Source organism: Xenopus laevis, chromosome 9_10L (assembly GCF_017654675.1).
Source record: "Xenopus laevis strain J_2021 chromosome 9_10L, Xenopus_laevis_v10.1, whole genome shotgun sequence".
In the NCBI taxonomy this organism is placed as follows: domain Eukaryota; kingdom Metazoa; phylum Chordata; class Amphibia; order Anura; family Pipidae; genus Xenopus; species Xenopus laevis.
This window is the reverse complement of record NC_054387.1, coordinates 107,956,660-107,975,700: the sequence shown is the minus strand read 5'-3', so window position 1 is coordinate 107,975,700 and position 19,041 is coordinate 107,956,660. Positions and strand designations below refer to the sequence as shown.

At 39.1% G+C, this 19,041-nt stretch overlaps 1 protein-coding gene across 3 annotated transcripts in view; it reads left to right on the top strand.

Moving 5' to 3' along the window:
• The first annotated feature begins 3,529 nt into the window (after nt 1-3,529).
• Nucleotides 3,530-19,041, top strand: part of LOC108701567 (uncharacterized protein C7orf50 homolog) — a 197,181-nt gene continuing 181,669 nt past the window's right edge. Inside the window, exons 1-2 of one of the 3 annotated variants that reach the window (XM_018236378.2) lie at nt 3,530-3,684; nt 6,660-6,768. In XM_018236378.2, the coding sequence (XP_018091867.1) occupies nt 6,661-6,768 (108 nt within the window). In that variant the 5' untranslated portion in view covers nt 3,530-3,684; nt 6,660. Of the gene's footprint in view, nt 3,685-3,746; nt 3,942-6,638; nt 6,769-19,041 lie in introns of those variants that run through there. The other 2 variants (XM_018236379.2, XM_018236376.2) reach the window with 2 other exon arrangements.

The window sequence follows — 19,041 nt, the reverse complement described above, 5'->3', positions numbered from 1 at the left end:
ATGGAACTACTTTCTGGCAGGTTGTTATTTCTCCTACTTAACTACTGTAACTGAATGTGTCTCAGTGGGACCTGGATTTTACTATTGAGTGCTGTTCTTAGATCTACCAGGCAGCTGTTATCTTGTGTTAGGGAGCTGCTATCTGGTTACCTTCCCATCAGGCCTGGACTGAGATTTAAAATAGGCCCTGGCATTTCAGGTACCCAGAGGCCCAATCAGCCCACACAGAGGCCCAAACAGCCCCCACCAGCCCACAAAATACTGACTTTCTATGGCACCTTATAGCAGCCCCTCTGGCATTTGCCAGAACCCACAGATTGCCAGTCCGGGCCTGCTTCCCATTGTTCTGTTGTAAGGCTGCTCGGGGGGGAGGGAGGGGGTGATATCACTCATGACTGGTGGCAGTTGGGAAACTGACAATATGTCTAGCTCCATGTCAGATTTCAAAATTGAATATAAAAAAATCTGTTTGCTCTTTTGAAAAACGTATTTCAGTGCAGAATTCTGCTGGAACAGCACTATTAACTGATGTGTTTTGAAAAAAAACTGTTTTCCCATGACAGTATCCTTTAATGTTCGTGTCTCTGGTGTTTGAGTCTGGCAGCTAGGGTTGCCACCCGTAGCCGGTAAAACACCTGCCAAGGCCGCGGCCAGTATTACAAATTTACCAGCAATGTAGCTGCCGGTAAATTTGTAATACCCTTCAAAAAGACCCCTCGGCCTGCCCCCAATCCCCTGTAACTTAGCTTTTGTCATCCGTCTTCGGTTCTCCGCGCCATGGCCCACCCCTTTTACATCACTGCCCCGCCCATATTGATGTTGCACCCCCCCTTTTGTTCCCGCCCCCCACCAGATGGTAAAAATATAAGAAAAGCTGGCGACCCTACTGGCAGCTCAGTGATCCAGGAGCATCTGAACTGGTACAGTTTGCTACATTTAGTTGATACAATTAGTTGATACATTTCTCAGCAGTATCTGTAGAATATTAGCAACTATTGTATCAATTCTAACAATGCCTGTAATGAACCCTAGGAATTCTGCTCAACTAGGGTCACCGCCTTTTCCAAAAGTTTTTGCTGGCTGGTAGGAGTGCGGGAGCAAAAGGGGCATTCCATGATGCAAAAGGAAGAGGATCCAAGCAACATGCTCAAAAAGGGGCGGGGCACATCGAGCAATGGCCAGAAGCCTAAAAAATGTTCTAAGCGAATTGAGGATGGGCCAAGGGCTTTTTTTAAGGGTATTACAAATTTACCGGCAACTACATTGCCAGTAAATTTGTAATAACGGCCCTGGCCTTGGCAGGTGTTCTACTGGCTAGGCCAGTAAAATACCAGCCGGGTGGCAACCCTATGCTCAGCAGGGACAAAGATATGAAATGTATCCATTTAGAACAGTTTACAGGGTCAGCGACCCCCCTCCCAGAGTTGCTTCAGAAGGTGAAAAATCACACTTTACACTTCAATATTTAATATTATTTTATTTTAAAACCAACTACACAGAAGAATTTGACAAATAATGAATTATGGAAGATGCCATACTGCTTGCTTTGGCAAATATTTAACAGTAACAGATATAGTTTGTTGCAGTCAATAAGAAAATAAGCAGGCAGTATGACACACTCACATTTATAAATTCTAGTTTGTTAAAAACTTTAACAGTTAGGGCCCTTTAATCATTTTGTTTCTTGTTTTCTTATTATTATAATAAGATAGTGTTTATGTCTTACTGTTCTTTCAAGGGGAACTGTCGCGAAAATTTAAATTTGATATAAGCTTCCTCGTACTGTAAGAAACTTTCTAAATACAATCAATTAAATATTCTGCATCATTTCTGAAATAATCAAGTTTATGTTCACTATCCCTCTCTCAGCATCTGTTTCTCTTCATTCTGTCTTCATGCAGCAGTTGGGTGTCTGTCAGATATTCATTGCCTTTTAGATCCAATATATCTTACAGGGGGTACTCCTTTCCAGGCAGATGAATTAGAGCTCATTCAAATAACTGATTCCAGTACAAACAAAATCTAGCAAAATAACTGTCTTTTGCACATAGAGAGACATGATGTATGATGATTTTAATAAAGTGAGCTCTATTATGTGGAAAAAAGATAGCTATATAGGAAGGCTGGTATTTTTTTCGGAAAAAGTGGCAACCCTAGTCAAACCTGAGACCCTGCACCCTATAATCATCAATACACCTCGTCTGTAATCAGATTGGGGGAGGGGGAAGGTAGGAGCATACCTCCCAATTGTCTTCTTTTGAGCGTGACAGTCCCGCTTTTGGCAGCTCAACTCGCAGTCCTGCGTTGGTACTGGAAAGTCCCTATTTCTCTGCACTGAAGGGGAAAGTCCCTATTTCTCTGCACTGAACAGCCAAAAGAGAGACAATGTTTGTAACTTAATTAGCTCTTGGCAGAGAGCTCAGAATAGATACTTGATACATTTGTAACAGTTTTGTCCCTTGGGAGAAGTTAGACTCACAGCTTAAATGGCAATTCACTTTCACTAGTAAAACTGTAATAAAACATAGAAATTACAGAAATGTGTTTAAAGTTTCATAACCTGGCAAATTTTGTAAAATGAGCATGGTAATTATGTGGTGTGGCCACAAAAAGGGTGTGGTCAAAAACTACCATACAGCAAATCTTTTTGTCCCTCTTTCTGTTTCCAATATGTTAGGAGGTATGGGTTAGAGGTCTTATAGTGGTGCCTAAAAGAGATACAATGGTAATGAAACATCTACCATAAGTAGGGTTGCCACCTGTTCGGTTTTGACCTAAGTAGTTCGGTTTTTGCAAGGCCTGTTCAGGGCTCAACTTTCTATTCTGTACTTTTCAGCCCTATGAAACCCGAACAATTATCTGGCCAATACATGAAAAACATTTAAATACTAAGATACCTCAACATGGCTTAGTTATTATCAAGTGCAGTTCATTTCTTATTATTACAGATACAGAAAAAGCAAATCAATCAAAAATCAGATTTTTCTTTCTAAATTAGTGTTTCTGTATTTCAGAGCTTTCTGGATAACTGATTTCTGTATAATAGAACTCATACCTGTAATTAAAGGTTTGGGCTTACTTGTCAAGCAGAATATAGCTAGAGATAGGGTTGCCACCTGTGTGGTTTTGCACTGGGCATCAACACTTTAAAATATTGCGAAAACTGGATAGAAATCCAACCAGTTGCATCTAAGTGATGCAATAGTCTCCCCCTGGTGTCATAACTCCACCAACATCATTGTGCCCACCTCTGATGTCATCAAGCCTGTTGCTACATCACAGCCCCAACCCCATTGCTATCTGCCCCTAGTTCGGGTTTAACCATCAGCAAAGGTGGCAACCCTAACCATAAGTGGATTTTTAACCACCTTCTTTTCAATATCAAAAGGCTGTAAAGTACAAACACAATATTATAATAATATAACATAATATTATAATATAATTATTTGCAATTTTGTATGATGCACTTCTAACACAATAAATGCTCCAAGCTTAACTAGGAAAATAGATTTGCGCATGCGTGTCATTTTCCAAGCAAAAGCAGTAAGCGCATGCTCAGAACACTTTAGTTAAAAAGTCCGGTTGTGGGCGGGGTTTCCAGTTGCTAAACCCTCGTGGATTTGGAGAGAAGGCGGAAGCTTCTGTTAGCTACAGAGACACGTGTGTGGGAACCGGCTGTTGAACGTATGTGCGTTTTTGTTGTTGTATTGATGCAAAATGCGTGTAAGAGGTGTGCAGTCTGTTCTACTTGCCCGTCTCCTCTGTTACTTTTCAGCTGCCTTGTGATACGGAGGGAATTAGTTGAAAAGCTTCGCGGAAGTCAAAATCTATTTTTTGGGCAAAACTGGGCGATTGTATTTAACTGTGCTGGTGGTTTAGGACGCTCCATAGTCAGATAAGCAATACTTGATGGGTAACCGGGAAGTGGCGGGTGTTTACATGTGAGTTCAGCTGTTCTCAATCCTTTTAGTATGATGTAGACTGATATTCAGAGACAATTTTGCAGTTGGTCTTAATTTTTATTTGTTTTTGTGTTATTTCACTTTCCATTCAGCAGTTCTCTAATTTGCAATTTGAGCAATCTGGTTGTTAGGGGCAACATTGCCCTAGCAACCATGCATTGATTTGAATACAAGAATGGAATATGAATAGGAGAGGCCTGAGTAGAAAGCTGAGTAATAAAACATGGTAATAACAATACATTTGTAGCCTTACCGAGCATTTGTTTTTTGTAGATGGGGTCAGTGACCCCCCCCCCCCCCATTTGCAAGCTGGAAAGAGTCAGAAGAAAAGAATTAGCCAATCTATAACAGACTAAAAGTAAACTTCAAGGGGTGGTTCACAGAAGAAAAAGGCAAATAATTAAAAAAGTATATAAAATAGGCCAACTTAAAAGTTGTTTAGAATTAGCCATTCTATAACAGACTAAAGCTGGCCATAGACGCAAAGATCAGATCGTACAAATCAATGTACGATCGAACTTTCCCATCTCCCGACCCGTCACTAACCATTCAGATCAAAGTCTTACCATTCCCATCAAATAAATCAGTAAAAGAACAGATCAGCCGGTGTTCTGCCCCTGACAGCAATCGTACGAAAGTTATGTCTGACAAAAGCTAGTGACAGTCTCCTGCTGAAAATCGTATGATCGGCAATACACGCAGAGATATTATCGGCAGCCGACAGAAATTTTCTAACCTGTCCGATGACCGATCTCCGCCGGACGAAAAATGTCAGGACTCTCCACACACGGTCCGAAAATCGTATGAATCCATGATGGGATTGTTGCGTCTATGGCCAGCTTAAAAGTAAACTTCAAGGGGTGGTTCACCTTTGAGATAACTTTTAGTATGACAGTGATAGTTTGAGACAATTTGCAATTGGTTTTAATTTTTTATTATTGATGGTTTTTGAGTTATTTAGCTTTTTATTCAGCAGCTCTTCAATTTGCATCTTAAGAAATCTGGTAACTAGGGTCCAAATTACCATAGCAACCATGCATTGATTTGAATAAGAGACTGGAATATGAATAGGAGAGGCCCCGAATAGAAAGCGGAGTAATAAAACATAACAATAGCAATACATTTGTATATACAATTACAGAGCATTTGTTTTTTTAGATGGGGGTCATGACCCCCATTTGCAAGCTGGAAAGAGTCTGAATATAAAGGCAAAAAAAAATATTAAAAAAAAGGCCAACTGAAAAGTTGTTTAGAATTAGCCATTCTATAACAGACTAAAATTAAACTTAAAGGGGTTGTTCACCTTTGAGATAACTTTTACTATAATACTAAGAGTGATATTCCGAAACAATTTGCAATTGGTTTTCGTTTTTTATTATTGAAGGTTTTGAGTTATTTAGCTTTTTTTATTCAGCAGCTCTTCAATTTGCATCCTAAGAAATCTGGTAACTAGGGCCTAAATTACCCTAGCAACCATGCATTGATTTGAATAAGAGATTGGAATATGAATCGGAGAGGCCTTAATAGAAGGATCAGTAATACAAAGTTGCAATAACAATACATTTGTAGCCTTACAGAGTATTTGATTTTTAGATGGGAGTCAGCGACGCCCATTTGAAAGCTGCAGAGAATCAAATAACTATAAAACTATAAAAAATAAATAATGAAAACCAAATGAAAAGTTGCTTAGAATTGGCCGTTCTATAACATAATAAAAGTTACCTTAAAGGTGAATCACCCCTTTAAATGTAAGTTTTGTCCAAATACAGAATCGTCCATAAATGTTTCATCCAAGTAAAAAATGCAATTTCTGCTTTACAATTATTTTGTTCACAATAATGCAATTACCATGCAGGCTAAATAACCCATTTGGGCTGATGCAGGACTGTATTTAGTACCAGTGATGCCCTAGGCACCTGACCTCAGCCCATCCCCATCTTTCTGTGGTTGGTACATAAGCACATGGCCTGCCCTTATAGAGATATACATTATTATACGGTGTATGGGAATTTTATTGAGTATACATACAATTACAGTCACATACAATGTATGAAGTACAGTATATTAAGTTAGGAAAAATTGGCAAAAGCCATGACAAAAAAGATGTGACATCACTCAAAGAAGAAAGTTTTATAAATAGACAATTCTAGTGCATGGATTATTTTCTAGTAAAGGGCATATTGTACTACGTTCATTGGGATCATAGCAACCAAATATCAGTTTTAGTTCTAAACTGGAGAACTTTAAAAAAAAACCAAAAAAACAATGTAAGTAATATAAGACGATCTAAGCTTGTTTATATATTCATGATGTTCGATTTTTTTTTTTCCGGTGGGTTTCGCTCGAAAACCTGATTAATTCGAGTTTTTCTCCCACGGAAAACTCGATTAATTCAGGTTTTTGGGTTGTTAACCCGAATTCACTGATTCGAGTTTTTTCCATTCGAGTTTTTTATTAAATTAAAAGCCATTCAAGTTTTTTATTAAATTAAATTTGAGGTAGAAAAAAAACTCGCAAAGCTCTAAAATTCAACCTTTGATAAACAACCCCCTAAATTGTGGAATTACCTCCAAAGAATATTTTTTGTGGACTACAGTTGGAATCTTATTAATGGTTTTCTGAAGGTTTTGTGTTGTAAAACCCGGAATTCTGTTTTTTTGTCATATTTTAACACAGGCATATGTTCTGATGTTTTAGAATGGCAAAAGATAAGAGGAAAAGCCTAGGTAAACATGAAGGGAAAGTGGAACAGACAGAGAGCAAATCAGAAGCTGCTCCAGTGAAAAAGCGGAAAGTGGATGCTGAGGTGAGTGCCTGAATTTCCTGACCCCACTGATTGCCTCTGGCACTAGGGTGCTTGCTGTTGTTGCCTAATAACAACTTCAGGGCCACTGAATTAATGTTGGTGCTAATGTAATAAATGGTCTAACGTTTACTATTTTTCAAGTTATTTGTAGCAGCCAGCAGGTAGCATTTCACGGGGTAGTTCACCTTTAAATTAACTATAAAACTGTTGAAAAGCTTTTTTTATATGGGTCACTTACTTTTCCCCAGTTGTTGTTGTTTGCATCTCCGGCTTACAGGTAAGGAGGAGTTAATTTAACACGTGGTTTAATACTGGTGTGTATTACTTAGGTTAAAGAAACATGTGTGGGATTTTCATATGAAGCTGATTCCAGCACAAGTTAGAGATTCGAAATACCCAGCTGCCAGATAGTCTGATTGCGATGTTTGCAGAAGATAAAAAAAAGCATTCATAATATTTCAGAACAATATTTACAAAACAGCAATTACATTTTTTAGACCTGCAGCAGTTCCCCCTTAAGAAGTATTTTGATATGTTTAAATTATATGTGAAAACAATATTCAGCTTTGTATGAGTTTTTATTCTCTTCATGTGGTTTCATTCTCTCTCATGTTTTCATTATAAGCCAAAGAACACAAATGTATATGGTTTGAATTATGCCATTGTTCTCCACCAGGGGGCATATAACAACAAGGAAACTATTCAAACGGATTTGGGACTCTTCATTTAATAATGAAAAATGCTATTCAGAATAAAACTTTTTTCCCTCTATTATTGCTTTTTTAAAAATGGCAATTAACGGTTTATGTACATTTGGAAATATAGATAATAATTTGAATTGGAAATGGCTAAAACCACAAATTGCGTAGCCACGGTGTTTAATTTTTCTCTCAGGGAACCAAAATGAACAAGGGGGAATCTGCTTTGCGAAACACTGTCAGTTTGGAACTAATTGTGTACCTTATATTTTTACTGTTTTGTGTTCTCACTTGAATCTGAAAATACACCTACATACATCTAAAACCTGTTGAGGTCATGTAGGAATCAATGGCAGCGGTCCCATGAACCATTTGAGGATGTTAATAGCCTTCATGATGTTTTTTTCTGAGGTTTCCATCTTGTGATAAACAGTACCTTCTACTTGATCCCAACTAGGATAATTAATTCTTATTAGAGGCAAAACAATTCTATTGGGTTTAATTAGTATTTAAATAATTTTTAGCAGACTTAAGGTAGGGAGATCCAAATTATAGACCCTTATCTATATCCCAAGCATTTTGGATAATGGGTCCCATACCTGTATCTAAAGTACAGTTTTGGAGTCTTTTTTTTATTTGTTTATTTTTTAAACCGAAAACTGAAATTGCAAAATGTGCTTTGTCATTTAAGGTTCAGTCCACATTAGCAGATTCAGGGAGATCGCCTCTTCTTCTGGGCGACAGTCTCCTCGAACTGCCTTTGCGTGTCTTCCCGTCCGCTATAATGAAAAGTCGCCTGCCATAAAGCGACTTCAGAAAACAAAGCGCCACGTGTGCTGTAGCGCAGGCAGTTCAGGGAGATTGTTGCCCAGAAGAAGAGGCGATTAGTCGCCACACGACTAAATCTCCCCGAATCTGCTCGTGTTGACTGACCCTAAGACCATTTGGTATTTGCAATCTTATTTGGTCCTTTCACCTATCTCCCTTCATTCAGAGATATGATTAATAAATGACTCATTGAGATAAAAGCTGAAAGGTAAGCACACTGTGGCTTTGATGTGGATTCCTATTTTGTTACCGTATCTGATTTTTTTTATACCTTAAGCTGGCCATAGACGCAAAAATCTGATCGTACCAATCGAGGTTTCGTATGATCTTTGGACCGTGTGTAGAGAGTCCCGACATTTTTCATCCGGCGGAGATCGGTCGTTTGGTTGATCGGACAGGTTAACCCTTTGCCTGCCAAGCACGTACGGCGTACGTGCTGGCAGGCAAATGCTCAGGCTGCCAAGAACGTACATTGTACGTTCTTTAGCAGCTGAGCGCTCTCTCTGCTTCGGCGGCTTTTGCCGCCTCCGCAGAGAGTGGGGAGAGAAGACAGCCCCCTAGGCAACGAGGCTGGGGGGCTGTCAAGTCGGATCTGCGACTCGATTGTCGCAGATCCGACTTCAAAGTAGCAGACGCATCGCATGGAGCGTCTGCTACTACACTCACCTTCTTCCTGCCTGCAGAGCCGCCCACGCACTTCCTGCTGCGCAGCAACTCTGCAGACACGCTGCCAGGACTCCTCCAAAGAAGACAGCGATTCTCCTGCTCCAAAAACGGTAAGTGCACGTTTTTTTACACACTTACCTGCACCTACACATACTTACAGTACATTTATGCATTTTAGTAAAGATTGGAATTTTTTTAAATTTTTTTTTTTAATTTTAGCACACTTGGTCCCTTTTGTACAGTTATTTACACTTATTTACACTTATTTACATGTATTTGCACACTCAGATAACTTTTATTAGTGCACAAATATGTATACACAAACAGGTGTTTTTTTTTTTTTTTACGAATTCATTATACTGTTATCTTTTGTTTTTTTGCCTAAAAACGTGTTATTTTGGCAGCGTGACTATTGGATAATCGATTTCGGCCACTAATTACGCTGTCAGAACAATTATTTTGTTATTTCATTGATTTACGCTATTTTTGTGGTTTTATTGCAATTTTATCCCTGCATTATTGTTCCCTATGTATCTTTAGTATCGTTTTGCTGTTTGGTGCTTTGGTATAGAAAGATAGATTTTACTTAGTTTGATCCGCCAAAATATGTGCTTTCCAAAAATATATGGGTTTCTGGGGGTCTTTTTACAGTTTGGGGGTCTTACGGCACATAACGTACAGTTAGGGTTCTCTTTTCTGCAGCTTAGTTGGCTAGCGTGAAAATTCATAGTTACGTTTTTCATTTGGGGTCCATACACAACACATACTTTGGTAAATCTATACATATTGGGCATCAAACTATTTATTAGACCTCTGACGTCCATATTTAGAGAGATTTTTCTTTGTACGTAAAACATTGTGTCCGATAAATGCGGCAAACTGCAACATTTTTAGGCGATTTTCAGAAATGTTGTAAAAACCTATATGTTTAGAAAAGCTTTGCAGTTTGGTAGTTTCGTGTAGAAAGACGTCGTTATCTTTGTTGGAATCGGCAGAATGTGTACTTTCCAAAAATGTATGGTTTTGGGGGGTCATTGCTGTTAGGAGGGTCTTGAGGCAAATAATATGAAGTCAAGGGTCTATGTTCACAGAAGGCGAATGGGCAGCGGAGAAAACTCATATTCACTATTTTTATTTGGGGTCCGCACATGCCAGCTGCCTTGGTATATCTATGCATATTGGGCATCAAACTGTTCAGTAGACCCTTGGCATCAATATTTATGGTGTTTTACAATTGTATGTAAGAAATTGGGTGAGATAAATGCGGCCAATTGCAATATTTTTAGGCGATTTTCAGAAATGTAAAAACAGTTGCTTTTATCGCCAAATTTAGGAAAGGCTTGCGACTTGGTACTTTGGAGTACAAAGACATGCATACCCAATTTGGATTCGCAGGAATGTGTACTTTCCAAAAATATATGGTTTTATGGGGTGAACGCACTTTTTTCTACCTTTGCCCCCCCCAAAACAATGTAAATGTGTTGATTTTGCAGTACCTGAAATGACAGACCATATGGGGGTCTTTGTTTTGGGGCCCCTATACGCCACGTGCTTGGGTACACCTATACATATTGGGCATCAAACTGTTCAGAGGACCCCAGGCTTTCATATTTGGGGTGATTTGTCTTGATACCTAAAAGTATGTGGGTAATACAATGCTGCAGGGTCGAAATTTTGAAGTCATTTTTGGAAATGTCCCCAAAATCACCAAATTTAGGAATGGTTTGCGGCTTGGTACTTTGGAGTACAAAGACATGCATACCCAATTTAGATCCGTGGGAATGTGTACTTTCCGAAAATATATGGTTTTCTGGGGTGAACTTACTTTTTTCTACATTTTCCCCCCTCAAAACAATGTAAATGTGTTGATTTTGCAGTACCTGAAATGACAGACCATATGGGGGTCTTCGTTTTGGGGCCCCTATACGCCACGTGCTTGGGTACACCTATACATATTGGGCATCAAACTGTTCAGAGGACCCCAGGCTTTCATATTTGGGGTGATTTGTCTTGATACCTAAAAGTATGTGGGTAATACGATGCTGCAGGGTCGAAATTTTGAAGTCATTTTTGGAAATGTCCCCAAAATCACCAAATTTAGGAATGGTTTGCGGCTTGGTACTTTGGAGTACAAAGACATGCATACCCAATTTAGATCCGTGGGAATGTGTACTTTCCGAAAATATATGGTTTTCTGGGGTGAACTTACTTTTTTCTACATTTGCCCCCCTCAAAACAATGTAAATGTGTTGATTTTGCAGTACCTGAAATGACAGACCATATGGGGGTCTTCGTTTTGGGGCCCCTATACGCCACGTGCTTGGGTACACCTATACATATTGGGCATCAAACTGTTCAGAGGACCCCAGGCTTTCATATTTGGGGTGATTTGTCTTGATACCTAAAAGTATGTGGGTAATACGATGCTGCAGGGTCGAAATTTTGAAGTCATTTTTGGAAATGTCCCCAAAATCACCAAATTTAGGAATGGTTTGCGGCTTGGTACTTTGTAGTAGAAAGACATGCATACCCAATTTAGATTCGTGGGAATGTGTACTTTCCGAAAATATATGGTTTTCTGGGGTGAACTTACTTTTTGCTACCTTTGCCCCCCCCAAAACGATGTAAATGTGTTGATTTTGCAGTACCTGAAATGACAGAACATACAAGGGGGGGTCTTCCTTTTAGGGCCCCTATATGCCACGTGCTTGGGTACACCTATACATATTGGGCATCAAACTGTTCAGAGGACCCTAGGCTTTCATATTTGGGATGATTTCTCTTGATACCTAAAAGTATGTGGGTAATACGATGCTGCAGAGTAGATATTTTGAGGTGATTTTTGGAAATGTCACCTAAATCACCAAATTTAGGAATGATTTGCGGCTTGGTACTTTGGCGTAGAAAGACATGCATACCCAATTTGGATTCGTTGGAATGTGTACTTTCCGAAAATATATGGTTTTCTGGGGTGAACTTACTGTTTTCTACTTTTGCCCCCCCCAAATCGATGTAAATGTGTTGATTTTGCAGTACCTGAAATGACAGACTATATGGGGGTCTTCATTTTAGGGCCCCTATATGCCACATGCTTGGGTACACCTATACATATTGGGCATCAAACTGTTCAGAGGACCCTAGGCTTTCATATTTGGGGTGATTTGTCTTGATACCTAAAAGTATGTGTGTAATACGATGCTGCAGGGTAGATATTTTGAGGTGATTTATGGAAATGTCACCTAAATCACCAAATTTAGGAATGATTTGCGGCTTGGTACTTTGGCGTAGAAAGACATGCATACCCAATTTGGATTCGTTGGAATGTGTACTTTCCGAAAATATATGGTTTTCTGGGGTGAACTTACTGTTTTCTACTTTTGCCCCCCCCAAATCGATGTAAATGTGTTGATTTTGCAGTACCTGAAATGACAGACTATATGGGGGTCTTCATTTTAGGGCCCCTATATGCCACATGCTTGGGTGCACCTATACATATTGGGCATCAAACTGTTCAGAGGACCCTAGGCTTTCATATTTGGGGTGATTTGTCTTGATACCTAAAAGTATGTGTGTAATAAGATGCTGCAGGGTAGATATTTTGAGGTGATTTTTGGAAATGTCACCTAAATCACCAAATTTAGGAATGATTTGCGGCTTGGTACTTTGGCGTAGAAAGACATGCATACCCAATTTGGATTCGTTGGAATGTGTACTTTCCGAAAATATATGGTTTTCTGGGGTGAACTTACTGTTTTCTACTTTTGCCCCCCCCAAATCGATGTAAATGTGTTGATTTTGCAGTACCTGAAATGACAGACTATATGGGGGTCTTCCTTTTGGGGCCCCTGTATGCCACGTGCTTGGGTACACCTATACATATCGGGCATCAAACTGTTCAGAGGACCCTAGGCTTTCATATTTGGGTGATTTGTCTTGATACCTAAAAGTATGTGGGTAATACGATGCTGCAGGGTAGATATTTTGAGGTGATTTTTGGAAATGTCACCTAAAGCACCAAATTTAGGAATGGTTTGCGGCTTGGTACTTTGGCGTAGAAAGACATGCATACCCAATTTGGATTCGTTGGAATGTGTACTTTCCGAAAATATATGGTTTTCTGGGGTGAACTTACTGTTTTCTACTTTTGCCCCCCCCCTAACGATGTAAATGTGTTGATTTTGCAGTACCTGAAATGACAGACTATATGGGGGTCTTCCTTTTGGGGCCCCTGTATGCCACGTGCTTGGGTACACCTATACATATTGGGCATCAAACTGTTCAGAGGACCCTAGGCTTTCATATTTGGGGTGATTTCTCTTGATACCTAAAAGTATGTGGGTAATACGATGCTGCAGGGTAGATATTTTGAGGTGATTTTTGGAAATGTCACCAAAATCACCAAATTTAGGAATGATTTGCGGCTTGGTACTTTGGCGTAGAAAGACATGCATACCCAATTTGAATTCGTGGGAATGTGTACTTTCCGAAAATATATGGTTTTCTGGGGTGAACTTACTGTTTTCTACTTTTGCCCCCCCAAAACAATGTAAATGTGTTGATTTTGCAGTACCTGAAATGTCAGACTATATGGGGGTCTTCCTTTTAGGGCCCCTATATGCCACATGCTTGGGTACACCTATACATATTGGGCATCAAACTGTTCAGAGGACCCCAGGCTTTCATATTTGGGGTGATTTGTCTTGATACCTAAAAGTATGTGGGTAATACGATGCTGCAGGTTCGAAATTTTGAAGTCATTTTTGGAAATGTCCCCAAAATCACCAAATTTAGGAATGGTTTGCGGCTTGGTACTTTGGAGTACAAAGACATGCATACCCAATTTAGATCCGTGGGAATGTGTACTTTCCGAAAATATATGGTTTTCTGGGGTGAACTTACTTTTTTCTACATTTGCCCCCCTCAAAACAATGTAAATGTGTTGATTTTGCAGTACCTGAAATGACAGACCATATGGGGGTCTTCGTTTTGGGGCCCCTATACGCCACGTGCTTGGGTACACCTATACATATTGGGCATCAAACTGTTCAGAGGACCCCAGGCTTTCATATTTGGGGTGATTTGTCTTGATACCTAAAAGTATGTGGGTAATACGATGCTGCAGGGTCGAAATTTTGAAGTCATTTTTGGAAATGTCCCCAAAATCACCAAATTTAGGAATGATTTGCGGCTTGGTACTTTGGTGTAGAAAGACATGCATACCCAATTTAGATTCAGGGGAATGTGTACTTTCCGAAAATATATGGTTTTCTGGGGTGAACGTACTGTTTTCTACCTTTGCCGCCCCCCAAAACGATGTAAATGTGTTGATTTTGCAGTATCTGAAATTACAGAACAAACGGGGGGTCTTCCTTTTGGGGCCTCCTATGCCACGTGCTTGGGTACATCTATTCATATTGGGCATCAAACTGTTCAGTGGACCCAGGATTTTATATTTGGGGTGTTTTACATTGATACCTAATGATGTGTGGGAGATATGTTGCTGTAGAGTGGAAGCTTTGAGGTCATTTTTCAAAAAATTCACCAATTTCTATAAAACACTATAACTTTAGGAAACAATTGCAACTTGGTGGTTTGGAGTACAAAGATATTTCTACCCATTTTTGATTCACCAGAATCTGTTCTTTCTAGTAATGGGTAGTTTTCTTGGGTAAACCTACTGTTAGTGGAATGTTTGGCCTTGAAATCAAAAGTATGCCGTTTGGGGAGTGTTGCTTTGGAAATTTGGTTGTGTACTGCTTGTAGATTTTGAGCTATACAAGTGAGAAATCTCCATAAAACTATATATATTTGGTATTGTCGCGTTCAGGAGACATAGACCTTTCTAAATCAGCTGTGTTCTCGTACGTAAAATGAATGATGTTTCTGATATATGTGATTGTTCTTCGTGCAACATGATTTTTTTCATTTTATTTGACACTTAGAATCCAATATTTTTTTAGAGAAGTAGAATTACACCAAAATTCTTGCATATTGTGAAAGTTCAGGTTGTCCTGAAAAAAACAATATATTGTTTTCCTGGGTTAACTAAAAGACCACCCCAGGAAAGGCCCTTAAAGTGAAAGAGTGCAAAATATCTAAAAACTGCTTGGCAGTAGATGTTCGCATCTAGGACAAAACGGCTGGCAGGGAAAGGGTTAAAAGATTTCTGTCGGCTGCCGATAATATCTCTGCGTGTATTGCCGACCGTACGATTTTCAGTGGGAGACTGTCACTAACTTTTGTCAGATGATTGCTGTAGGGGCAGAACATTGGCTGATCTGTTCTTTTCTACTTTATTTGATCGGAATGGTTAGCGGCAGGTCGGGAGATGGGGAAGTCCAATCGTACGATGATTCGAACGATCGGTTCTTTGCGTCTATGGCCAGCTTAAGTATTCATTTAGGAATAAGTGTCTTTTCATTTGTTTAACAGATGGGGGATTCTAGATGTTTAATCAGTAGCAGAAGTTTACATATAAATAGGATTTTTTAAAAAGCCTGGTACAGTTTCTTTGATATTTTCCCCTTCCTGAAATTCTTGAATTCCCATGGCGTCACTCTGTGTTACTCTTTGTATGGCACAGCAAGTATACATCAAGTTAATCACATATCTATATAACCAAAATCCTGCCAGTGTTTCACAATTTCACCAAATCGTATCTTTTTCAAACAAGATTACATATTTTGTCACTAGTATAAGTCATCAAAGCAGTTACTTAGACAAATCTCTTATCTATTTATTTGGTATAGCCACTGTTTCACACTTGCACTCCGTCTTGTATTTATTCTACAGACATTTGCAGAATTTGAGAATTCACATGATTCCAACTCTGATTAAGAGTATCCCACAGAGTGTCTTGTGTTACAAAATTGTTTGCCTTTCCATTTCAGATGTTCAGGTTGCGTTGAGGTCTGGCTACTGAGTAGGGAAATCTGTACAAGTTGCTTTTTTTGGAATTTGGATTTGCCTGGCACAGCTTCAGTGCATGCTTAGTAGAATTGTCATGCTGGGAAATGAATTCCCTTTTACTGAGTTGTCCAACTGTCCAACTGAGGCCCATGTCATGGGTGAGGCCTCCAAGACTAATTTTATGGCTAAAGAGCTCCATGCTAATGTTTGCATCCCAGGCCCCAAGCACCCTGGAAAATGGGTCCAAAAATTTCACCAGCACTGCCCTAAAACAACACAAATTTTAAGGCAGAGAGGATGGACTACCCATTCAAAATATACTTGAAACCCTGTTTGGACAATGTGTAGTGGATCCTGTGCAATTCTTACTTGAATACAGCCAAAGTAAATGAGACCTTGAAGTAAATGAGTATTTCTTCCATTTTCCAGCATTGCAATTTCCATATTGTTTGGCTCATGCTTAATATTTATTCAGATATGGGATCAGTTATCCGGAAACCCATTATCCAGAAAACTCCAAATTAAGGAAAGGTCATCTCCCATGTGCTCCATTTTAGCCAAAATAATCAAAACTTTTAAAAATTATTTCCTTTTTTCTCTGTAATAATACAACAGTAACTTGTACTTACCAAAACAAAGAAATAATTAATCCTTATCGCAAGCAAAACCAGCCTATTGGGTTTATTTAATATTTACATGATTTTCTAGTAGACGTAAGGTATGAAGATGCAGATTACTGAAATATCCGTTATCCGGTAAATCCCAGGTCCCGAGCATTCTGGTTTATAGTTCCCATACCTGTATTGTGTTGTTGGGAAGAGGTGGTTTGGTAACAGCTGCTGTCCCATAAAGTTTGCCAGTGATTTTGAAATGAGGTGAACTAGGCTGCTCTTTGGATACTATGGTCACCTTAGATCTGCCTAGTCTGGTTTGGATAAAACACAGTGTTTTGAAAATCTCTCCAGCATGTATAGAACTCTTTCCTTTTATAATGTTCTTTTTAGTCACATTTTGGCCCTGGGATAGATTTTTCTTTTTAATTACTTACATGGAGATATTGTTGGCGTTTCTGTTAACACAGCCAAATGTGACATTAAAACCCTTATAATCTCCCACCATGGAAAGCACGAGCACACGTCAGGCGATTATCAGATTGCACGCTGCTGAGATTTCAGCTAAGAATGAGCAATTCCCATAGGAGTCAACAGAAAGTGATTAAGGGCATTGGTGCCAAGATGTATCTGGAAAAAAATGAGGCTACTATGACAAGGAAGTGTGCCAGTGTTTCTGATGATTGTCTGCCTGGATAGAGGCTTCGCTGAGCATGTTATGGTACATCCCCTTTATAAATTATGTTGGAATCCATACTGTTGAACCTCACACATCTCCTAGTATTTGTAATTTAAATGCTAATACACATTCTTTATATGATTTATAGAAAGAGAGTGGCAAGAAACTTAAAATTAACTTCCACACATTTATGTCTCTGGTGTTGCCAAGCATGAACGTGTTCTAAACTCAAACAGGAGTTAAACAGAGCATTAAAGGGTGATGTTAAATGCTAGTAAGGGCTCTTATGTTACTGTTCAGATATGCCGTAGAGCTTTTCTTGCTTTGTCTGGACTCTGTTATTTCTTTAAGAAAAGATATGATCACAGTTTACTGCATCTGAAAAATCACTTTAATGGATTGTCACTGTTGAACATTGTTTTGGTTATTTTTCCTTTTGCTGCAGTGATCACTAAACTACAGCCACTTACCTTTTTATGAAATACAGCTTCCAGAATCCAGGCATATTCTAGGGTTTCCGTTTAATTAGGGTTCTGGTGTTTGAAATACTTCTTTCATTTCCAGGCATCAGTTTCCCTTTAAGGAGCTTTTCAGTTTTCATCTTGTACTAAATACTCAGCTTTTTTTGGCACTGCATAGAAGCCACAGTTATTTTATTTTTCTTTAAAGACTAGTTCTGACTCCAAGATGTTTTATGTTCTTTGGGGTTAAAAAACAAAGCTAGAATACACACGCTTTAAAAAAAGATTTTTAAAATTAGAAACAAATTGCTCAATTATGATCTAATTGGCAATTTGTCTTTCCAGTACACAAAAGAAGTCTATTTGAAGGCATGTGTAAAATATTCAGTGCAAAACATGTACATGTTGTATCATGTAGTTTAAAGTAAAACAAAAGCTCAACAAAGAGTACAGCTAAATGTATTCACCCTATGGGGCAGATTCATTAAAGGGCGAAGTGGCTGTCGCTAGCCAAAATTCACCAGAAATCCCTCTGCAGGGAAATTGGCAATTCAGTAACAGGCCTAGAGGACAATTCACTAGCGAGATCATTGTTAGCGTTCGTTTGCATCCTATCGCCAGGCGACTTGTCGCTCTGGCGAACGGTCGTTACTTCGCAAATTCACTAAGATCCAAATTTTACAGACTGTTACCTCTTTCGCCAGAGTTTACTTCGCCACCTCAAACCAGGCAAACTGATAAAACAAAGCAACATCTTCCTCAATCTGATATCAGTGAAATCATATCCTGTATGCTGGAAATGCATTAAAGTTGTAAAAAATGCTGGTGACTTTTATTTTTTCAACGCGGGATTGCCTTCAAAAATCCAAACTATTAAGATTTATGTGTGAACAATTTTTTTAAACTAATTTGAGGGGCATGGCACATTTGTTTACGGTTGGGCTCATTTCTAGGGCATTAGAGGATCTCTTCTGTCTTTATTATGGCTCATTGGACATGTGTTTGAAAAAGCGGCCACTTCAAGCATTTGCACCTACATTACTAATAAAGACATCAATACGATTTAATGTACACGCCCTATTCAAATAAACCTGAGCGCAAGAGTGCTAGCGAAGTTTTGCTAGGCAGAAATGAACGCTAGCGGAAATTCGCTATGAAATGCTCGCCCAGCCAATGTCACATTTTAGTGAATTAGCGCAGTGGTAACGAATTTGCGCCTGGCGAAGTGGTGTGGAGTGTGGCGAAGAGGTCACTGGCGAAAATTTGCCCTTTATTGAATTTTCCCCTATGTTTTGGCCTTCTTTTCATGACCAGTTTCAACACAGTCCTTTATCAGTGAATATTTGTGCCCCCAGTAGCTCCCCATCTTAGTTGCTGATTTGCTGCACATGTACTGGGCTACTGACACTTCCTGAGTTTAG